The sequence below is a fragment of the Hibiscus syriacus genome, unplaced genomic scaffold (genome assembly GCF_006381635.1).
Source record: "Hibiscus syriacus cultivar Baekdansim isolate YM2019G1 unplaced genomic scaffold, ASM638163v2 tig00003721_pilon, whole genome shotgun sequence".
Classification (NCBI taxonomy): Eukaryota; Viridiplantae; Streptophyta; class Magnoliopsida; order Malvales; family Malvaceae; genus Hibiscus; species Hibiscus syriacus.
This window is the reverse complement of record NW_024061981.1, coordinates 3,531,170-3,556,677: the sequence shown is the minus strand read 5'-3', so window position 1 is coordinate 3,556,677 and position 25,508 is coordinate 3,531,170. Positions and strand designations below refer to the sequence as shown.

General features: G+C 33.3%; 1 protein-coding gene across 1 annotated transcript; it reads left to right on the top strand.

Annotated features, from left to right (window-relative positions):
* The first annotated feature begins 13,239 nt into the window (after positions 1-13,239).
* Positions 13,240-17,348, top strand: LOC120181543 (CSC1-like protein RXW8). Its single transcript, XM_039186642.1, has 10 exons — positions 13,240-13,523; positions 13,646-13,792; positions 13,872-13,935; positions 14,041-14,250; positions 14,449-14,619; positions 15,100-15,407; positions 15,692-15,968; positions 16,168-16,446; positions 16,577-17,013; positions 17,093-17,348. The coding sequence occupies exons 1-10, from the start codon at positions 13,240-13,242 to the stop codon at positions 17,106-17,108; spliced, it is 2,193 nt and encodes a 730-aa protein (XP_039042573.1). The 3' UTR covers positions 17,109-17,348.
* Positions 17,349-25,508: the final 8,160 nt, after the last annotated feature.

Sequence of the window (25,508 nt, the reverse complement as noted above, 5' to 3'; positions counted from 1 at the left end):
ATGTATGTTTTCTCGATCTGGAAAGAGAATGGTTGTGAGAGCAATCTTCACTCTATCATTGATTCAGTTTGTCTTTATTTCAACTAGGGTGTACTCTTGCAAACCTCGACCTGAGACAATTTGTTTTCATTGCCCCATTAAATTTTACCCCAAAAATTTATCTTCTCTTGCCCCAGCTTCGATCTTGAGCTTCAGAGAGATATTCGTTGAATTCCAAGATATGCCTCTAGAGAGATTAACTTGTTTGAAAATGCTTTTCATCCTTTGAATTTCCAAAATTTTGAAAAATATCAAAAGAGTTTTGAAAAAAATATTGCCTCCTTCTAAGTTTCACAATTGAAACAAATCATAAACAAGAGTTCATTGGATATCAAAAGAATCAACTGCTCTTTTAATCTTTGATAGTTAAAAATCTTTGACAAATATCAAGATCAAAAGGCTGGTTTTGAGGTTAACTACCTAAATTCTAAGGTTTGTCTCATTGCTTTGGTCATCATGAAGATCATGGCATACCCCTATTTCCTGGTTTAGCATTTTGATCGGAGGCGGACAAAATGACGCAACTAGCATAGTCAATTGCTAGACTCTTTAGAACACTTGTATTTCAGTTCTATGAAATCTTCCATTTGTTTAAGCTTCATAGACTCCTCTAGTCAAGGTAGTGCAGAAATATCGGTCTAAAAATAAGATTTTTGAGTGCTCGTGTTAAGTCGACTATAACAGGTGTTCCTCAACTCCCTTAGTCCATATTCACCAAAACTCCTTACTTAGTAAATTTGATTTAATTTGCCATTGTTTGGCTAGTTTAATTCAACTTTATTGTACATATATTTTATGATTACCTTTATTAGGCTAGCTAAAGGATTCATGTCCTCACAAAGTCTTTGACTTGACAACCACAGTGGAGTAAACACCGAATTGCCAAGTACCCAATTAATGTCATGGTTTAAATGTAATATATTCATAATGTCAGAGCTTTCGAGTTTCCTCTACTACCAATTGCTTTAGCGGAATACCTCATCTTTATTGTATATATATATATATATATTTATGTGTATACGGATTCTATTTCTTAAGCTCGCTGAGGAAAACTTGTTATAGTCCCGATGTTTTGAAGGTCAGAAAATCTCATAGTTAGAATTCCATTTCTAGGCAACTGACCTAAACTAGATTCATTCACTTTACCATTCCATCTAAGAAGATTATGATTATCATTGAATGTCATCAACAGAAGTAGAAACCAATTAGTTTTGCAAACCCATGTGCTAGTTTCCCCATTTTGTTCGCTCTTAACACATACTTGAATGCCAAAATGATTGATTGTACATGCAAGGAGAGAGCTATCTTGGTTCCTTCAAGGGAAGGTATGGACTCTGGTGTAGTCTTAGATTAGAATCAAAGGGTCCTTGTTTTGAAAGGTTTCAATCTTGTCATTTGTCATCGATTTATAATATCAATTATTAAAAAACTCTTAATTAAGATGATATTTAAAGAATTCAAGATTAAAACTTGCTCATTGTTCATTTCCTAAGAAGGAAGTATTTTATTGAAAATGTTCAAATGTCAAGTGACTTATAAACATTTAAACATGGATAGAAAAACTAGTTGAAACAAGATGACATGCATGAGAATCCAACAAAAAACTCCTGATGGATGCCCCAGTCGACTCCCTTTTGGAATGCCCCCATTATACATTGAACGTTAATGCCCATGAATCGATCAGATCTTAGACTTTACGCTTCAATGGCCTACAGTTCTCAGTGGTGTGCCCTGAGCTCCCAATATGATAGTTGCATATGGCGTTAATATCATGGCCTTCAGGATATGGGGCCTCTCTTGGTTTGGATTGAACTGGATTCACAAGGTTCCTCTCAACTAGCGTTGGTAGTAACTCTTCATACATCATTGGGATTTGATTGATGCAAGTCTTTTAACAGAACTCTTTATGAGGTTTGGTCCCTAGACTAGCTATATAAGATCCCACAATGTTAATCTCAGCTCTTTCCTCATTGTCAGTCTGGCTAGTACCTCCTACCTCGTCATTCTTGAGAGCTCTTTCGATAATTTCTCCACACATGACGATGTCAGAGAAACTCTTCGTGGTAACTCCAACCATGTAGTTGATATATGGATATTTTAACGTATCGATGAATAGAGTGATAAACTCTCTTTCAGTTATTGGTGTATACACTTGAGATGCGACATCCCTCCATCGTTGTACGTACTGTCGAAAGCTCTCATTCCTCATCTCTATATTTTGAATTGTTGTTCGATCGGGGGTCATATCAGTCATGTGTTTGTATTGGCTCAGAAAGGCACTAGCCAAATCCTTCTAAGAGTGAATTTGAGCAAAACTCAATTGGTTATACCACCTAGAAGCGAGTCCAGTCAAACTATCTTGTAAGCAATGTATTAACTCTGATCATTGTTGGTGTATCCAGTCATCCTTCGGATAAACATCGTGAGATGTGCATTGGGGCAACTGGTTCCACTGTACTTTTCAAAGTTGGGCATCTTGAATTTGGGCAGAAGCACCAAGTCGGGAACTAAGACTAGTTCTCTTGCATCCATTTCATTATAAGAGCTATGTCCTCTCATTCTCTTGAATGTCTTTCTGCACCACTGTTTCAAATTCTTCGGGATCTCATTGTCGGCTCTTCTCTTCTTATCAGAATTTGGCATTTTGTGATTAGTAGAATTGTCCCAAGGTTATAACACAGTTGCTCGATTTTTAGTGGCAGAGAATCTTGAAGGGTGGCTTGGAATCTTATGGGGCAAAATGAGTATCGAGGAATTTGCATGTACATTAACACATTCAGAGGCTCCTTTGGTCGAGGAAATCTTCTCTTTTCCTCTTTCTTGGTTGAGCACAGTTAATTTTCTACCATTTGATCAACTAGGTTTTTTTGGTGTTGCAAAATATGATCCACGGTGGCCTTTTGTAACTGCTCGATTTTATCCTCCCACTCTGCTTACATCTTCTGCAAACTCTCTTCCAGCTCTTTCTTCAACTTCTCAAATTTGACTTCCATTCTCAGTACTATGTGAACGAAATTGCACAATTAGAAGCACTTCATCATAGTCCTCGACGAGATAAATTTTTGATTCCATGATTAACACATGTAAAAAATGCCTCAGTGAATACAATGCATAATGCAAATATGTAAATGCAAAAAAAATGTGAAAATGTTTAAATAAATGTAATACAAAATATAAATGCAAAATGTATCAATTTCCAAAAGTAATCATTTTTAGAAAGAGTTTCATTCATCCAAAAGAATTTTCATCTTTACAAGAGAGATCCATAGACAAATGCAGTTTGTTATACGTAATCCTCAGGCAAAATGCCGAGCTCGGACCGCCGTATTGTGTTCTTCCTTGTTATGAAAATTCTTTTCTATTTTAATGGTCATTCTTCTATTCTGATGATTATTTGGTTAATCAACACATTTCTTTTATTTATGATGATTATGCAATGCCAAACAATAATAAAATAAAAAAATCAAACATAAAATATTGAAATATCAAGCAAATATCAAGAAAATAAAATAATGCAGGTAAAGAGAATAGGTTTAGAACCGTTTTTCCTTTGTGTACACTTATTTTGGGTACCTACTGACGGACAGAGGTTTGGTATGAATTTTATCTGTGTGGGTTACTATGGCTCACTATATGCATTGTTGGGTTCTAAGAAAAAGGGTACTCAAATTGTCCATGTTGGTGCCTCCTTAGGCTGCCAAACCCTCAATCTTAGCCCATTACAGGCTCGTGCGGATCGAGTTCAATTCAAGAGGATACATTCCCTTATGTCCATGTGGAGAAACAATTTATCTCACGTAGACATAAGGTATATGAACCTCAAAGGTTACTAGCTAAAGCCCATGCGGAGAAACAAATTATCTCACGTAGGCTAAGCTTTCACCTCAACTTAAAAGGGACAAAGCTCATAAGTGAGCTTATGGTATGTATATGTACGTGTTGTATGTGAGGAGAAGCTCACAAACCTTTAAAAACACGACCAAAAAACAACATTCTCACAATTTCCAAAATTTGTTCAAATCTGAATACCACCAAAATAAAAAGTCAATTAGTTAAAAAAATAATATATTGAAACTCAAAATAAATAAAAGGATCATAAATTAAATACAATTTAAATTTGTAATTCCCAAAAATAAAAACAACGTATAATCGTTTATGGCCTGACTCTCGAAGTCCCCAGCAGAGTCGCCAAGCTGTCATAACGTCTCTCGGGGGGATCCGTTTGACTTAAAAAATTTGATTTAGGGGAAAGGCAATGAAATATGATTTTGAAAATCGATTTAATTTTAGAGCCGACACCAAGCATTAAGTTAGGTAGGTTAAAACTTAACAAATAAAAAAATGGTCTACGTTTTACCAAAGATTCATTTTTAAAGGTTCGGGAGTCGATTACGTGTGGGGAAGGGTGAACACCCCCACAACGCCTAAATTTTGGTACCCAAATGATTATATGTTGTTTAAATATTAGAAATTACAAACTCGAAAATATATCAAAATTACAATCCTTTTATTATTTGATTTTATTAAAAAAATGTTAATTTTAGGATAATTAATGCCTTTTTTGTGTGAACAATCTTCGGGAAAATACTTCCTTTACAATTAAGAGAATTTCCCATAAATTCTCCTCACAAAAGACATTACTCACATTTTTCGAAAAGATAAATAAAATAAAACAAAACAAAATAAAAATGAAAAGAGTTGAAAAATAATCAAAATAAATAAATGTGGAACAAAAAGAAATATCAAATACATAACAACTTTTATATGGAAAAACCTCGAAAAGAAACCTTCCCTTATAGTCGGGAGATGTCTTCGTAGATTTCCCGCACAATGAAATTTTCCATTTTTTACATAAATACATGAAATTATAACGATCGATAAAACATAATTACAAATTTGGACTAAAATAGATATTTACAAATATGACAGACTAAAATACAAATAAATAAAAAATTAGACATGCTTAGTAAAATAAAGGACTAAATAGAAAAAAAATAGAAATTTACAAGACTAAAATAGCAAAAACAAAAACTTTAGGGACGTAAATAGCACAAATAAAAAATTAAAGGATTAAAATAGGAAAAATAGAAACTTAAAGGACTAAACAACAAAAACATAAACTCAAATGACAAAAATAACACAAATAGAAATTTAAAGGACTAAAATGGAAAAAATAAAAACTTAAATGGCTAAAATAATAAAAGTAGAAACTTAAGGGTCTAAATAGCAAAAATAGAAAATAAAAGGACTAAAATAGCAAAAACTAAAACTTAAGGGATTAAAATAGCATAAATAAATATTTAAAGGACTAAAATAGTAAAAACAAATAGTTAAGTGACTAAAATGGTAAAATAGAAACTTAAGGGACTAAAATGGTATTAACAGAAACTAAAAGGGCTAAACATTAATTACAAATAAATCAGAGCCAAAATCACAAACAATAAACAATACACGTACTAAAAATGTAAATAATCCATTAATAACATTTACAAACTAAAATAAAATAAACAAGAAACATGAAGGACTAAACAATGATTAAACCTAAATGCAACAATGACTAAAATAAAATATAAGACAAATATAAGACAAAATTAGGAAAATTAGCAAAGGTGCATAATAACTAGATAAGGACGAAAATGAAACATTTGTAAATGTCATAACTAGATCCAAACATTAACAAAAGGGTATAACATATAATAAGGTGACTAAAATGTAAAACTTGAATATTCAGAACTCAAAGTAAAATAATACAACATTTCCATTAATGACCAAAAGGAAATATTACAGCACCAGAAGAACCATAATAGATATTACCCCATGCGCGAATTTACAAGACTCATCCCCTTCAAAACGACGCATAGAAAGAAATAGAGAAGGGGAGAAATCTCTCAAAGCTTCAACCGGAGTTCTTAGATTCCCAGAATCCGACGAGCATCCGCCGCACCAACTGTCGTTGACCGGCGACAGTCGCCGTCCGTCGACGCAGGAGGAGGGAGAAAATGACACCACCCGAAGTTTTTTTCAGCCCTAAGTAAGGATTTATAGTCGGTTTTTCAAGATTGGGGTTAGATCGAAGCAGATCTAGAAAAGAAATGTGAACTTTTCTTTTCTTTTCTTTTTCTTTGATTTTTATCATTCGAATCTCCACAAAATATTATTTCTTCCCTCTATTTTTTTAAAAGCTCTTCCCCGAATCTTTCTGATTTTCTCTCCCTAAAAATGGTCCCCCCTTCGGTTCCCCCATATCTCTCTCCAGTGGTTTCATTTCTGTTTGATTTTTCTCTGAAAAATAAATCCCCTTGGTATTTTTAGACTGATTTGCTTTGATTTTATTTGATGGACTGATTGATTCAGTCACTGTAATGGTACAGGAGCAGTCGGTAGCAGCATGGGCAGGGGAGACAGGCGGCGACAGCATATATCATACCCCTAGGGTTAGGGTTTTAGAAACCCTAAAGGATCGGGTCGGATCCAGATTCAAGTCTGGATCGGGTCGGATCCAGATTCGAGTCTTGATCCGGGTCAAATGCTGGGCGGGTAGGATTCGGGTAGGCCTAGCTAGTTGGGTCTTGTTTGTTCTTGTGGGCTGCTAGGTATTGGGTTAGCCTCCTAGTGGGCTTGGAACTGGGCTGGGATTAGGCCTGCAACAAAATGTAATATGTAATTAATAATAAAAGTAATAGTAATAATAATAATAATAATAATAAAATATTTTTTTTGGTAGACCCGGACAAAAACGGGTATCTACACTTTGTTTATTATTATGGATTTCAAGTTGGTTGTTATGGGTTTCAAGTTTGTTGTTATGGATGTCATGTTTATTGGATAATGCTACAGGTTAAAAATTTAAATTTGGGTAATAAAATAGCAGAAAACACCATCGACAAAATATGTGTTAATTAGCTGCATTTGTATAACAAACGCCACTAAATACATACTCAATACCGACGTTTTAAAAAAATGCAACCAAAGTTCTAGATATTTTGTGGTGTTTATACACAAAACGCCACTATAGTCAAAGTCAATAGCGGCAGTTTACATTTACAAACGTCGCTATATGTCATGACCTATACCGATATTTTTCTAAACTCCCACAAAAGAAAAGATATATAGCAGCGTTTTTCAACAACGCCGCTAAATATCATAACCTATAGCGACATTTATGGAAACAATGCCGCTAAATATCATAACCGTTAGTGGTGTTTGTGGACGACAAACTCCGCTACCTTTTACGATGTTAGTTTTAGTGGCACTTTTGGCGGTTTTTTTTGCCACAAGGGTTTTTAGCGGTGCTTAAAAATGCCGTTATATGACTGAAAACGCCGCTAAAAACTTGTTTTTGTTGTAGTGTTACATAAAAATCTACAATATTGATGTGACAATGTATGATATTGGTGTGGTAGTACATGATAGATGATGATGTGGTAGAGTGACTTATTTGATTTTATGGGTAAGTTTGATGACACAGTTGATTTCTTTAAAATATTTGAGGACTTATTTATTTTAAAAATATTCAAATTAAAAATATAAAATATAAACAATTATTAAGATATTTATTATATTAAAGATAAAAATACTACAAAATTAAATTATTTAAAAAATTAATTTAAGGACTATATTAAGTCTAAAAAAAGTTTAGGGATCATATTGGTTTTTTACAAAAGTTTGAGGGTTTAAAATATCATTAAGTAAAAAAATTGTTGTTAAAATGATTTGTACCCGTCTAAGTTAAGTTAAAAATTTAGATCTCATGTTTCATTATTTTTCAAAAATCTAAAACAATTTTAATAAAAATACTGAAAACATCTTTTTTATGTTTTCATATTTTTCACTTATTTTTGTTTTCATTTTCTAGAAACCATTTTTCAATTTTACAACCAAATATGTTTTTAACGTTTTCTATTTTGTAATAAAATGAAAATAAAAATAACATATATTTTCTAAAATCAAACGACCAAGCTAGTTTGCTTCCTTCTTTGTTCATTTTAAACATTTTGTGAACTATTCTGAGACAGTATGCTCTTTGCTGTTTTTTTTTCTAAATTCAAATTCAAGTTTAATTATTTTCTAAATTTAATATACGAGCAATAGTCGATGCGATTGCAAATTTTAGAGTGAGTAAAATAAGGGAGAGAAAGAGAAATTAAATCAAGAGTGAAAAAAATAACATAAAACAGTTTTCTATAGTCATAAAAAATTAATCATTTTGGGCGTCAATATAATCACATCGTATAATGTCATTCGGGTTTATTAAGTTACTTGGGTCTACATCAAATCTCAAATCATCACCTAATAAAAATTATCATTTATATCATCGCCTAGTTTTTGTGTTAACGGTCTAATAGAATAATTGAACTATACACTAAAATTCAATGTTATAATCTATTTGATAAAAAAATTTAATAATAAATTCGATAAGTCAATGTTATTTAAAGTAATTTAGTATAAAAAAAACATTGCTCAATGCATCAATAATAAATTGGGTAAGGTACATAAATGGTTCCCCGACTATAACGAGTTCCTTTGTTAAGTCTCTCGATTATTAAAAGTTACAAAATAGTCACTCGATTATTCATTATATTCTAAATTCGTCATTTTTCATTAAAATTTTGACAACATTCTGGGTTATACGTTAACCATCTGACTAAGATATGATAAATTCTGATCTCATAATCTCAAATGACTATCATATCTCAATTAACATGTTAACGTCCAACTCAGACGATCATTAATTTTTTTTAAACTGAAAAGGACGAGTTTGAAACATAATGAATAGTTGAGTGATCATTTTGTAACTTTTAATAGTCTATCGACTCAACAAAACAACTCTCTATAGTTGAGGGACTATTTAATAATATTTATTAGTTAAGAGATTCAATAAAATAATATTTTATAGTCGATGATCATTTGTATACTTTATCTTAATTAAAATCACAAATGAGTTTATTACGTTAATATGTGTACTTACTTTACTTTTAAATATAATTAAAGGTTGTGTGATAATTTATAATGTTATTTATTAAATATTTTATTATGACAAGACTACTTTTAATAGAATCAAATCAATATAATATAAGATATAAAGGCTATTATTTGGTAAATTAATGGTGAATTCTTTTTAATGATTTTTTTAATAATCTTAGTGATTTTAAAGTAATATTTGTTTTAAAAAAATAATTTTATCCACTTTTCATCAATGATTTCAATAAACATAATATATAGTCGTTTTCTTTTTTATTTAATTAAGATATGATCACTTTCATTTTTAGTTAATTAAGATGTGGTCACCATGAGTTAACTGTCGTTAACAATTAACAGATTAGGTGACGTGGTATTTTGATATAATCACACATGTCCCTGATATTTACATATTCTCTCAATTTAGTCTTAATTTTAATAAATTAAAATAAATTTAATCTTCCAATTGAATAATAACACTTGTCACTAGTGCGAACCATTAAGCCAAGACCAATGCTTGGTTTAAACTAGACAACATGATGTATATATTTTGTATTTTAGTGTATAAATACTTAACTTAAATTTATAATAGTTTAGCCGCTCTCTCTCTATCCTCTCTTCCCCTCCCTTTTTTCTTTATAATTTGTGTTAATTTCTATAGATCAAATCAACTTTATCTTCTTTGATTTTGTTTAGCCGACAGTGACACCGATTTTGATACTGGTTGTCGACCGCAGGTTAATTTTTCTCTTTGCTTTTTTAATTTTTCAATAATAATTATGTCTTTGTGACATGTTTATTTATGCCTTTGTAGCACATTTTTCTTTACTTTTTGGTAGTTTTCAATTTTTTGTCGTTGTTTTCGTTTATCTTTTTTCTAAGCGTTGGATTTGACATCGCACGACTGATCAAGATAACACTTATTTGTTATAATGTTAATCTTCTTTGCTTTGGACCCTCAGATTGATTTGGATACGCGTTTTGCGCTTGTGGATAGTTTTCTTACGTCGTTTGACTCCGATTTGCGATTTTTCGGTGATCTTTTTGTAGTTTCATCCCTTTTGTGGTTCGTTTACCGATGCAGTTAGATTTGTCCGTATATTTATTTTGTTCGAGCTAGGGATGGCAAGCGAGTACAATTTCATGGATTCTGCACCGCACCCGCTCCAATTGGGACGGGGATGGGTATAATTTTAGTGGGTGGTGAGCGGGTGTGGATTTAGAAAGTGGTACCCGTCACGGGTAGTGGGCAGGTAATGGGTTTGAGACCTTACCCGCCCCGCATCCACCCACCCCGCATCCGCCCGCCCCACATCCTCCCGCCCAACTAAATATCCATTAAATTTTGGATCAATATGAATTTAGGTGTAATTTTAAAAGACTAATTTATAAATCTTAATATTGTATAAGATATAACTTGTAATTTAACCAAATATTAGGGATAAGTTTATGCATAATTTTTTTTCTTTCAAACCTCTTGTTACTGCGCCAATATTTCAAACATCTGGTCTCCACTCTCGAGCTTATTCAGGTACGTTTCTTCCCTTTTACATGAAATTTAATTTTTGTAAGAGTCATTTACGTAGTCATTTCGTTTTAAGCTCCTCTGCATTTCGTTTTAAGAGTTTAATTTTTATTTGCCCGTACTAATTTTTAATTATTTTTTAGATTCATCTCAATGTTTGTTTTAAGCTTAATTTCTTAATGTTCTACAAATCAATATCTTGTGACTGAGCACCCACGTTTTAGGCCAACAGAGTCAGATCGTTGCTTCTCAAATCTCCATTTTTAACGCCACTGAATAGAATTAAGTGTTTCACTCGTGCTTCTCAAACCTCCATTTTTAACGCCATTGAAACTGACTTTTTCAAATTCAAATTTCAACCGAGTATTTTACAATATTGGTGTTTTATTATGGTGTTTTATGAGAATGATGATTGTAATACTGGAGTATCAGATGTCACAAGTATTGCCTGAAATTTTAGAATGTTGTGCCAAAGAACAAAAAATTATGTGTTTGTCATTTATATTTCTAGACTTTAATTATGTCTTTTATTATGACGTTTTATGTACTTTAAGATCTATATTAACACTTAACTCAAATAATCATTGGTTTATTTTATTATGTTTCTTAATAGATGTGTTTGTTTTATGTTTGTTGCTTATGTATAACTTAAGTTTGCTGTCCAGTGGGTAGTGGTGTGGGGATGGTTTTGAGAATGTACCCGCGTGGGCGGGTGTAGATTTGAAAAATTTTACCCATCATGGGTGGTGGGCGGGTGGTGGATTAAAAAATATTAGGTGGGTATGGGGATGGGGGGACGGGGTATCCGTACCCAACCCGCCCGTTTGCCATCCCTAATTCGAGCATTGATTAGGTTTTTTAACCTTTTCCTTTTATGGTCCTTGTGTGATCTAGGTGGCTAGTTTTTGTGTCAATGGTTATATGGAAATGTCATAATTATAATTTAGTTTACGTTTGCAATTATGTTTGTAAATTTTTATTATAATTCTGAATATTTTCTATTTTTAATAAAACTAGCGGCTTTCTATAAAAAAAATTATAATAGTTTATATATATTAACTTTAAGAAATATTTTTATATTAACTTATTAAATATATTTCATTATTAATTGAATTTAAAAATATTTTATTTTTCTTTTGATTTAAAAATATATATATTTTATTCTTTTCTAAATTTTAAAAAATATATTTTATTATTATTTTAATTTTTTAAAGTATATACTTAATTTACTAAATATATTATATTATATTATTACTTTAAATTATTAAATATATTTTATTCTTATTTTAACTTTAAAATACTTTAACATGAAATATATATTTTCAAAATAAATATATTAAATTAAAAGAAAGTTAGTTTTTCAACCGAATGGTGACACGTGACATGACACATAATACCAATGACACATGACATCATTCGATTGGAGGATTAAATTTATTTTAGTTTATTAAAAGTATGACTAAACTGAGAGAATGTGTAAATAACAAAAATCAAATGTGTAATTATACCAAAAGATTTACAACAGTTAACTCGTTGTGACTACATCTTAAATTAAGTCAAAACGAAAGTGACTATATATTATGTTTTTTGAAATCGACGAGAAAATATGAAAAAATACAAACATAAATGATCAATCATGTAGTTAACCATATAATTTAATAAGATGATGAGTTTACGATCTACATAAAAGATGGACATGCCAAATTACACGCGGCGTAACGAACCCTGAAATATAGCGCCACTGGGAATTCCAAGAATATGGGATCTCTGTTGAGGATCTTACATGTTTTCGTGCCATCCACTTATTTCATGCCACGTGGCGAATTCAGTTGCCATCTTCTTCACTGTTTTTGTTTTTTAACGTATTTATTGTTCTTAACTATTTACATCTGTCACTCACTGGTATAACTAAACAAAACTAACTATTGTAAGTTTTGAAACTCTTTCCAAAAATCTTCATTATTATAAATTTAGGGTTCTTCAGTCCCTTCCCCTGCAAATCGATCGATTCTTCTTCCATATTCTCATTTCTTTTTCTGTTCGTTTCTACGCAAAAAGCAAGCCATTCGGTGTTTAAAGCAATAAACAGGCTCAGGCTTCAGCGAAGCCTGTTTATTTTTCTAGTTTTTGGTTTCCAACCTTTTACCGCGAATTGTGTTTGCTTAAGAATTTTTTTTACATTTGTTGGCAGTTCTTACACTTACCATTTTGGCTCAATTTTTTCACAGGTATTCAGTTTTGATTAATCTTTATTTATCTCTTGACTGCTTAACCAAAATGATTTAGTTGTTTTGAATTTCCTCCTTGGATTGGTTCTTGTATGGATTTTCCATTTTGAATCGAATGTTTAGTACTTTTTATATAGCTTATTTTGGAAAAATTAATGGTTCTCTCTTAATCTAAGAACGAAACTGTTTTCCCCATTCTGGGTTTGAAGTATGGTTCCCTGCAATTATTAGTTTACCCGTTTACTTGAATTTTCATTGAAACCTTTGTTTCACGATTGCCGAGAAATGTTGTTAAATTTTAGTTTCTGAACCATGACAAAACCCAAAACAATTTTGCAGCACTTTGTTCTGTGTCAAATTGAGCCAAACTTCTTTCAGCAGTATCACCAAAAAGAGAAAACATTCCTCTGCTTGGAGTAAATTGGAAATAGTGTGATATCCTTCTGCAACAAATCACTTGCATGTTTGGATCTCTAACAGGGGAGCGAGATGGAAGTCGGGGATCTTTTAACATCTGCTGGAATCAATATAGGTATCTGTGCTGTGCTTCTGACATTGTACTCCATACTGAGGAAACAACCAGCCAATGCATGTGTATATTTCACACGGAAGCTTGTTTCGGAACCAATAAGCGGTATTGGTGATCCTAGCTGCCTTACAAGGTTCGTGCCCTCTGCAGGCTGGATCACCAAGGCCTGGCAAGCAACCGATGAAGAAATTTTGGCCGTCGGTGGTGTTGATGCTGTAGCTTTCATGAGAATAGTTGTTTTCAGGTGGTTATGTCTTCCTAGATGGAGATTACTTTTATTTTCCTCATGTTCATTGCAGTGTATATCTACTTTTGCTTTAGCAGGTTTACTAACAGCACTGTTATTTTCCTACGTGTTCATTGCAGTATTCGGGTATTCATCATTGCTGCTATAATTGGCGTTTTACTAGTGCTTCCAGTAAATTACAATGGACAAGGCAAGCATCACAAGGAAATCCATTTAGAATCATTGGAAGCATTTGCAATTACACATGTAAAAGAAGGTTCAAAATGGTACATTCTATCGCAACCTTTGATGTTGTCCCAATATTAAACCAATCAGCATTCATTGATTGTTTTTCAATTTTTTCAGCTTTTGGATCCATTTGCTTGCACTATACCTCTTATCCTGCTCAGCTTGTGTTCTACTTTACTTTGTAAGGACTTACAACAAAAAATGCATCAATTACTCGTATAGTTTGACTTGTATATGCATTTTAAATTCTTCCATCGTCCATCTAAAGATAAATGCCCTGCTTTAGGAGTATAAAAGTATCACTCAATTGAGGCTAGCACATATTACTGGATCCCCTCCCAATCCAAGTCATTTCACAGTTCTAGTTCGCGGTGTACCCGCTTCTCCAGATAATTCATACAGTGCGACAGTGGAACAATTCTTTTCAACTTATTACGCAGAAAGCTATTTGTCCCATCAGATTGTATATGGAACTTCTACAATTGATAAATTAGTGGTACACATCTCTCTCAGTGATCAGTGACAAATTTATAAAAATTAGTGTTTTTTTAAACTGAGTTGAGTAAAACTAGAAGGAACCTATATTTATCTTTTTCTATGCTCTTTCAACTCCATTTTACACAAACAACATTCTGTTTGTTTTATAGTTTGTGGCAAGTTGTATGTATACTCTTTAACAATGTTGCCTTTGCAGAAGGATGCAGAGAAGATCTACAGAATGCTAAAAACCATTAACCCACGATATCTAGACAGTTCTTTGCCCTCTTGTCTTCCTGGAGGAACTACACATTCCTTTATGGTGCTTAACCATAGAGCATTGAGTACAACCAGTATGGATCGGTTGCAACCAAGTCAAAATAAAAAGGTTGGAATAAGTTGATTAGTTTTTATCTCAGGGCTATATATGTATGTATGTATGCATGTGTGTTTATGTGATATATAAGTTATGTTTGCCTTCTTTAGTGGTTTGTTTTGGAAAGTTGAAAAATATTGGCATGCATTGAAGCTTTTACTGTTTTAAATCTCAAAGTGATTTTTGCTTTAATCTCTCTTCTCTAGATCATTTTATTATTCCATAAGCACCTTTCTTTCATCATGATCTAGTTTTTCTTCTGATAAAACTGTAGTGGATAGATATCTGATCTTTCCTACCTTAGGAATTACTTCCATTTGATGCTAAAAAATTGCATGCTCTTTGGATGTTTACATGTAATTAATCTACATGATGATGATGATGCATGAAAGTAGGTTCTATCACTGATTCTTAGCACTAGTTTCCTGTGGTTTGTATAAATGGCAACATGTACTATAACTGATAACCCTATTTTATTGTCCTCTGATACAGGAATACCCAGCTGCTTTTGTTTTCTTCAAGACTCGTTATGCTGCACTTGTTGCTGCACAAGTCCTTCAATCATCAAATCCCATGCTATGGGTGACAGAACTTGCCCCAGAGCCACATGATGTTTATTGGTCAAACCTCTCCATACCGTACAAACAAGTTTGGTTTCGTAAAATAACTACTCTTATAGCCTCGGTTGTTTTTATGTTCGTGTTTCTTGCTCCTGTTACAATTGTGCAAGGCTTGACTCAACGAAAGCAGCTAGATATCGTAGCAAGTAGATATCCATGTCTTGAAGGAATTTTAAAACAGTGAGCATCATTCCTCAAACTCTATTGCTAAACCAGTGTTAGCTTGACCTTTTCAGTTATGTTGTTTTCATTACACATTACAATTCATGCCTGATGCCTGATGCAACAAATTGGGATATAGAAATTGCGAAAACAGGATTTTTGTTTCTAGGGACTGCTTTCATTTGATTCTTTGACCACATCCTAATTTGCTTTTGCATTGTTATTAGTAGAAAATGAAAGTTGTTAAAAGAGGAAGAGTGTGGCGCTCATTGTGAATCTATCTTGTTTGTTATGTTGTGCAGGGAGTTCATACACCGGGTGGTAGCCGGTTACCTACCAAGTGTTACTCTGATGTTATTTCTCTATACTGTTCCACCAATCATGCTGTTGTTTTCTGCAATGGAGGGAAATGTTTCGCGTAGTCAAAGGAAACGGAGTGCTTGCATTAAAGTTCTTTACTTCATGATTTGGAATGTCTTCTTTGTTAATGTAATTTCTGGATCCATACTTAGGCAATTGGGTGCTGTCTCAAGTGTTACAGACATACCTACAACACTTGCCAGAGCAGTGCCAACCCAGGTAGATTTTATAAGCATCTAGATAAAGATTTGTATATTAATCTAAACTATACTTTTGGATTATTAGCTGAAATTGTGCATATCCAACTAGTTTTGACAAGCCTGCGCATTCACATAGGGCATATTACTTTTCTCCCTTTTGTATTACATGTGACCAAATCTTTAAGATTACTTCTCACTATAATTGTTGTTATCTGCAGGCTACATTCTTCAGTACTTATATTTTATCCTCAGGCTGGGCAAGCTTGTCCTATGAAATAATGCAACTTTTCCCTCTTCTCTGCAACTTTTTCAGAAAATTCATTCTAAGAAAAAATGACGACCCTTCTTATTATGCTTTAACATTCCCTCACCACACCGAAATTCCGCGGCTTCTTCTGTTTGTTCTCATCGGCTTCACTTATTCTATCATGCAACCCACAATATTACCTTTCTTGCTGGTTTTCTTCTTTCTTGCTTTCCTCGTCTATCGAAACCAGGTGAGTTTCTGTATGATCATCCTGCAGAGGCATTGTATTTTTGCATTCATTGTTTGGTCAAGTGTGATTTTTTCGATGACAATTCGAGTCGAGTTGGAGATAGATCGAATTCTAATGCATTTGATTTCAGATACTCAATGTATACGTACCAAAATATGAAAGTGGGGGAGAATTCTGGCCTGTTGTTCACAACGCAATAATCTTCACCTTATTGTTGATGCAAGTGATTGCCCTGGGGATCTTTGGCTTAAAAAAATCACCGGTTGCTTCGGGTTTCGTCATTCCCCTAATAGTGCTCACACTTCTCTTCAATGAATACTGTAGGCAGAGATTTTCCCCTGTGTTCAAGAGGAGACCTGCTCAGATTCTTATAGAGATGGATCAACAAGACAAGCAACTGGGGAGGAAAGAAGATATTCATAATCAAATACGTTCAGCTTACTTCCAGAACCCTATCTTATCATTTCAATTGTCGATTAATCCCGAGTGGTCCATGTCTAGATTCACCTCACGCCACCATGGAGACGAAGAGAGTAACCCTGGTATGGTGTCCTCCAACCCATCCAGGTATGGTTAATTGTTCCTGCTACTTACTGCATGCTTCCATTCACATTCGATTCGATCTGAACTCAACCGAACTTTTCAGGAATTCGACTCGTTGAATTTTAATGATAATAGGCTATTGACTGCACTTGGGGACCGAGGATGGCCTAGCACCATGTGAACTGATCCATTCATATCCCATGGTTTATGCGCATAAAAAAAATGCATCATCGTCAAGTTTAAGGTTGCTTGCTGGGGCTAATAGTTCTACCATCTTCATTAATCTAGGGAACATTGAGATCGAATCTACCACCAGTATGTAGAAGCCAAAAGACATTGGAAGCGGGGGCATAAGTTAACAGTTTTCTTTCTCATACTTCATAGGGCTGAGATAATTGTACAAAATTCCCTTTTATACTTATAACCTTATGTTATAAAATTCCTTTTATATTTATAACCTTCTGTTATAAACTAATTTCGTATATAAATTTTTAGCCTAACAAATGACTTAATTTGATAAAAAAAAAAGAATATTTATTGCTTATTTTAAGTACATATTATTTTCACTTATGTTTTGCTCATCCTTTAGTTTCAAGTTTTGTTTTGTACTACTTTATATTATAATAAGTGCTTTTGTATTAATTCTTCATTATAAAATTAGTATTTATAATGATTTTGAAATCATTTATTTAATATAACTATGAATCCGTTTTAAATTTAAACTTGAAGTTTGAAAAATGTATAAAAACGTTAAGTAAAAAATAATGCATCTTTAAAATAAAAATATAAATTCTTTATCTATGTCCTTCTCAAATAGGACTACCCACTCAGTTCTGGGTTATGAACTTATTAAGAATAAATATTCAGCCATAGTCGGTAAATTTATCAAGTCTTGTGAATCACATCTTGTGAATCACACAGTAAGGAAACTAGAGGAGTTTATCTTCCCCACAATGTAATTTCAGCCAATAAATTTCTGAGCCACTCGGCTTCTTGCCTAGCTAAGTCAAGAGCTATAAAATCTGACTCCATAGTGGAACGGGCAATACAGGTTTGCTTCGCAGACTTCCACGAGATCGTTGCTCCACCCAAAGTAAAAACGTACCTACTCGTCGAGCTTACCTCATCATTATCGGAAACCCAGTTAGCGTCACAAAATCCTTCTAACACCGCATATAACCGACAAACTCAAGTCTCAAATCCATCGTACCCTTAAGATACTTAAGTAAGCGACGAAGAACGATCCAACGTTCTTTACTTGGGTTGTGAGTCTATCTACTAAGTCTGCTCACAGCGTAGACAATATCAGGCTGAGTATTTCAATTGTTTTGGCATATTCAATTTGGAAAACGCTACATCCTTTATTTTTGAAGATATGTACGATAGGGTCATAAGGAGTTCGAACAAGAATGACATCAAAATTGTCGAATTTCTTTAACACCTTCTCAATATAATGCGTTTGATTCAAAGAAACTCTCTTTTTAGTTTTATGAACTTTGACTCCTAAGATTACATCTACTTCTCCCAAATATGTCATCTCAAACTTCGTGGACAAAAAGTTCTTCGTTTTGTTAATATACTCAATGCTAGTACTGGAAATCAACATGTCATCAACATATAAACTTATGATGATGCAATCAGCACCAAACATCCTCGAATACACACATGTATCTAAACCATTCACAACAAAACCAAACCCAATAAAAGTTTTTTGAAACTTCTCATACCACTGTTTAGGAGCTTACTTAATGCCATAAAGGGGCTTTTTTAGTCTACAAACTTTGCCATCTATACCAGGCACCACAAAGCCAAGTGGTTGCTCATATAGATCTCCTCATCTAGATCTCCATTTAGAAATACAGTCTTTACATCTATCTAATGTACTTGCAACTTATGAATGGAGGCTAGCGAAACAATGCACATATCTCTGAGATTTCTATCATGAGAGAGTAAGTATTGAAGAAGTCCAAGTATGATTAGATATTATTGACTCTAGTTCATCATTGATAGCAGTTTTCCATAAACTAGCATCAATATATATTATAGCTTCTTCATAAGTTTTAGGATTCTCATCTAACAAAAACATTCGAGCTATAGGATCGGAGAGAGAATCTAAATCATTTATCTCAGTAATAAAGGAAGTTATGAAGTCTATTCCAAAAGAAGTTTCCTTTCTTTGTCTTTTACTTCATCTAAAATCGAATTCAACATCTTGAGATAACTTAGCAGACACACTAGAAGAAGTGGATTGTATAGTTTTTATTTATGTTTCCTCATTTAATATAGGTTTCTTTAATGGAAATATATCTTCAAAGAAAGTAATGTCCCTAGATTCAAAAATAGTGTAGTTTTGTAAACACATGAACCTATATGCGACACTATTTGTAGCATACCCTATAAACACTGCATCAATAGTTTTAGGACCGATAGTGGACTTCTTGAAGTCCAGGAAACCGAATTTAGCCATACACCCCCATACTTTCAGGTATTACATATTTGGAGGGTATCATTTCCACAACTCGTATGGAGTATAATATAATTTATTGTGAGGTACTCAGTTCAAGAAATGATTTGTTGATAGAATGGCTTCCCCCCACATGTTGTCAGATATCCTAGAACTTAACAACAATGAGTTCATAATCTCATTTAAAGTTATATTATTCCTCTCAACTATACTGTTCTATTGAGGAAAATAGGGAGTGAAATTTTCATGAATTATGTCGTTCTTTTCACACACCTCTTTTAAGAAATTTGATCTGTATTCACCACCTCTATTAGATCTAATCCGTTTAATTCTCCTATCTAATTGATTCTCAACTTCTGTCTTATAAATAAAAAAAAAAAGTTTTCAGCCTTATATTTAGTTCTAAGGAGATATACTTTTGTGTATCTCGAATAGTCATCTACAAAAGTAATATAGTAATGTTTTCTCCCTTACTTTCAGAGTTTCTAAAGTCTGTTAGATCAGTGTGTTTAAGCTCTAACAGTTCAGCCTTTCTATTAGAAACAATCTTAAAGTGAGGTTTAGCATGCTTGGTTTCTACACAAATTTCACATTTGTTAAAAGTATTAAGCTCTAGTTTAGGCAGAATATTCATTTTCATCAGTTTATTTAAAGAATGAACATTCACATGTCCTAATCTAGCATGCCACATATTAACAGATTCAATAGTATAAGCAGAAATGATAGCTTTATTTTCATTAAGTTGAGTTTTTTTATAATAAATAAACCTCCATTTAAAAACCATTTCCCAACATAATCACCATTTTGGAAAAGTACAAGCTTATCTGCCTCGAAAACTAACTTAACGTATGCCTTATTCAAAAGTCTGGAACTTATTAAATTTCTACACATGGCAGATACACACAATACATTATTATGGGCTAAAGCTTTACCAGAAGTCAGCTTGAGTAAAACCTTACCTTTACCCAACACTTCTGAGCTGTTAGAGTTCCCCATGTACACACGTCACCTTTGTCCCAATCCTTGAACTCGGTGAAAAATTCTCTTGTTGTGCAGAAATACCTCGAAGCGCCAGTATCCACGACCTATTCAGCATTGTTCTCCACCAAATTCACTTTTGAAACCACCGTTGCGATGATATTGTCAGCATTCTCCTCTTCAATGTTTAGTTGTGGTCTATTCACGTTCTGGTGGTCGGAACGATGTTGGCACTAGTAAGCTTTCTAACAAGCTAGTTCGCATACATAACACTTGTCGGATTTTCCTTCAGTCTTGGATTTTCTCGATTTCTTGAAATTGGTGCCTTTTTGAGTTTTCATATTTTTCTTGTGATTCCCTCTTTTTGCGGTCTTTTTAAACTTGGACCCTAAGACAGTACCAAATTCAACCAATTTAGCTTTAAAAGACAATTAACAAATAGAGTTACTAACCTTATCCTTTAAACGGTTAACTTCCTCTATCTTCAAATGATCCACTAGCTCCTCAAGTGAAATGTCTCTCTTTTTATGTTTGAGGGTGTAATACCCCAAATTTGGTCTAGGGACTAAATTCTAAGTTTTGAATGTTTAGTGGCTAAAGTATAAACTTTGAAAAGTTTAGGGACCAAAATTGTAATATTTAAAATTTATATATTTTATCCTATAAATGAACAGTTTGGATTAAAACAAAAATTTTAGTGGGAATCAAATTCCTGGTACAAGATTTTTGTTAAAAACTATAAAGTGGTAAAGTTTGGTATTGAAATCGGATATTCGAATCGAACATGAATTTTATGAAAATTTGAAGGATACTAGAAAATAAATGGAAATATTAGTTTCATATTTTATATCAGAGAAATTTGGCTTAGAACAGTGCAATTTTTCAGATTTGACTGAAATAGTTGAATTTTAGTGACTAAAATGCAATCTTCAAAAATTGCATGGCCAAAGTGAAAAGTCAAAGCTAAGTTGATTCATATTTGACCGAGGAATATTTTAATGGAGAATATGACAATGGAAATTGGTAATTGGTAATTTTTAAGTTTCATTAATGGCAAAAATGGAATTTCCTAATAATTGAATAAAAATTCAATTATATTATTCTTAAGCCATGTGTTGAGATATATTTATTATTATAATAATCAAGAAACTTGATCATTTTCAGCAACAAACTCTCCAAGGGCCGAAACTTGAAATTCTTAAAGCTATTTACATGATTTTTGAGTTTAGCTATTAGATAGAGAATTAATCTACACGAAATTCTTTATCATTTGGTACCAAAATTTATTGGTGAAGATGATTGTGTAATGAGATTTGATGATTTTGGGTTTTGAAGAGTTTAGTGATTTTAAAGAGTTGTTGAAGGATTTTTATGTTTTTAATGTTAGTGATGATTTTTATAGCATGTACAATAGTTAGAATTAATTGTACATGTGTAAATAAGATTTGGACATGTTAGGGTTTATGAGAATGATGAGATTTTGATTCAATTTGATATTGTGATGATTGGAAATGCATGAATTTAATCATAGGAGGTTGAATTCATACTTGAATTTGAACAAAAAGTCCCCCTAGGTAACTTAAATGTATTCGGCCATAGGGAAGAAAATTAGGGAAAAATTTTGAAACTTTTCCTATGGATTAGAAATTATATGAGAAGTATTCTATGTTGTTTGGATATTGATTTGGATCAATTTAGAACCTTAAAAGTGCAAAAGGGTTAGTTTAAAAGTTTTTGGAATTATGGGATATTATTGTAAGATTGAAATACTTGAAGGATTCAGTGTTGATTTTGATATTTGTAATGCTGGAATTTTAGTTGGAAAGTTGCTTGAAAACCAAATTGCAAATTTAGTAAATCTTGAGGTGGAATTCGAATGGTCCCAAAACCTTGGGGACTTGTTTGCAAGTTCTTAAATGTAGAAGTATTATATTAGTAAATTTTTAAATGATGGAAAATTTATTAGTATGCTGAATTTTGAATTAAATATTGGGTTGGGGTTGAATTACAAATTTATAAAGTTAGGTAGTTGAAAATCGAAAGTTAGGAAAGATTGAGTTGAAATTATAAATGTTTGGAATGTTGAGGTATTGATTTGAGAATTTTATTAAAGTGCTGGAATTTTTATAATTAATGTGCAATAATTTTAATGGTGAATGACCATTAAGAACTAAATGGAAAGGTTTTTTTTTTTGAAAAAGGGTACCTTTTATTGATTAATAACAAAGTACATCACCCCAAGAGCCTCATTAAAAAACCTCCCTAAACCTATCGGAGGAAAAAGAGTGTACCTTGAGGTGATACGAGAATACAGTCAGAAGGGCCATAACGCTATGACCCAAAACACATACCGCATCTAATTCCTATAATCTGAACCATAACAAAAAACCAGCAACCACACTATAACCTGTAAGCAAGTAAATACATACACATATGAAGTAACAAAACAAAAGGTTGCAGCAACCTGCTGAAACAAAACAATGGAAGCAGAAAACCAACATAGCACTATTGGACAAATAAACACAGCATAACATCAGAAGCCTTCAATCAAGAGCGATGGACTCGGGGCTACGAACAAAATCCTGCATATATGGAATCAATGTAGGCCAATAGATATTTGACCAGACCCCTACCTGAAATAAAACTTTAGTAAAGATCTGATCCACTAAAAAAGTGACACCCTTGAACCGAGCTTGATTTTTGCATAACCATATTACCCAAATCAGTCTAATAAAACCCAGCTGCCATACCGAACGACCACGCTTCCTAATTCTTTGCGAGAACCATACATGTAGCAATTGTTTTACATTCTTTGGGATTACCATGTTCACTGACCACACCTTGTACCATCGTAACCATACTTGCCAAACAACTACACAATGACATAAAACATGGTTAATAGATTCCGATTCACAATTACAAAACACACATTCGGACTGTTCTATACTCTTAACTCCTATCTTTTGCAACTTTGTAGTAACTAGTATCCTTAGATGGACTATTTTCCACACAAAAACAACAACTTTAGGTGGATCGAACTTGAACCAAACCAATTTCCATATAGGGTCTTCCGACTTACCACGATATTCCATCTTAACAGAAAAATCTTTCGTTGAATACTTGCCATGTGACGCAGCACTCCACTTGAGTCGATCCTTACCCGAAAAAGAACTAACAACTTTATTCAGAACATGTAAAAAATCAGACCATATGGACTTTTCCCAATCAAAAAGAGATCGTCTCAGCTGAATAGACCATTCCCAAACTCCGTGATGCCACCTACCAAGCTCAGAAATCATACCGAATTTTCTAGTTGCAATAGCATAAATTCTCGGGAATGAGTCTTTAAGTGAGTTCAAATCAGTCCATCTATCCATCCAGAATTCAATCTTAGAATTTTCACCCATAACACACTTTAAATCAGAAAGAAGATCCACCTCATTTGAAATAATGAGATTGATAATGTCTTGCCACACTCAAGACGAATTCCTATTGGAAACTGCTTTTGGAAGAATCAAAGCACTATCGTAATTATACTTTACAACTATAATTTTCCTCCATAAGCTATCAACTTCCTCGCTAAATCTCCAAATCCATTTATTCAGCAAATCACGATTCCTAATTTTGACGTCGAAAATACCCAAACCCCCATGCGACTTCGGCCCACGGACGTTATCCCACTTAATCCAATGAATACTCCTCTCCGAATTAGCATTCCACAAAAATTTAGATATGCATTTGTTTATAGATTCAGCAATAGCAATGGGAATGGGAAAATGGATATAAAGTACACCGATAAATTCACCAAGACTAATTTGATAAGAGTAATTCTACCACCGAAGGAGAGGAGTTTACCTTTCTAACTTTGAAGGATATTCCTAACTTTATCCAATATGGGTTGCCAAATGGACTTAGAATTTTTCTTCTGACCAAGCGGAAGCCCCAAATAAGTCAAAGAAAGCTTTGCCGAAACACACAATATCTTATATGCCCAACTCTTCACAATGCTCTCATCCATATTGATCCCAAACAACATGGTCTTTTTCAAATTTAACTTCAGCCCGGCTGCCATTTCAAAAAAATTTAGCACACGATTGAAATTTAAGATTGATGACTCTTTTTCTTCAGAAAAAATGAGAAAATCGTCGACAAATTGAATATGGGATAACACAACCCCACCGGCTCCAATTTCCACCCCGCTACATAGCCCAATCTCGATTGCCTTTAAAAAAAAGCTACTAAGCGCCTCACCAACAATATTAAATAAAAATGGCGATAACGGACAGCCTTGATGAAGCCCCCTCTTGATAGAGAAATAATTTGACGGACATCAATTTACTAACATTGCAATCATAGGTGACGAGATGCACATTTTAATCCACTTCCTCCATCTTCTACCGAAACCCATCTTCTTAAGGATCAATAACAAAAACCTCCAGTCTATAGTGCCGTAAGCTTTACTGAAGTCTGCCTTGATCAGAACAGCTGATTTCTTACTTTTGTACAACCCATCAATGACTTTGTTTGCTATTAAAGAATAGTCTGCTATTTGTTTGCCAGCAATAAAAGCGAATTGATTTTTGCCTATAAATTCCGAGATACAGGATGCCATTCTCTTGGTCAAGACACGTGCAATAATTTTGTACAAGCTACCCACCAAAGATATGGTTCTGTAATCTTCAAGAGAGATAGCCTTAACCTTTTTCGGAATAAGGGCAATAAAAGACTTGTTGAAAGAAAAATCGGTAATTCTACCCCAGTAAAAATCTTCCATAAAGGACATAATTTCCCCATTAATATCATTCCAAAATCTTTTAAACAAGTCTAAATTAAACTCGTCCGGCCCTGGAGCTCTCAACCCATCTGACGATTTGATTGCTAGCCAAACCTCCTCTTTCGAAAAAAGAGACTCCAAAAAACGACGAGAATCAGGATTTAACCTCTTCAACGAAGCGTCAAAACTCTTCAGAGGAATGGTCATATCCTCATTATATCCAGCCAGGAAATAATCAACAAAAACGCGTTGAATTCCAATCTGACTCTTGAAAACCGAATTTGAGACCTGGATTTTCAAAAT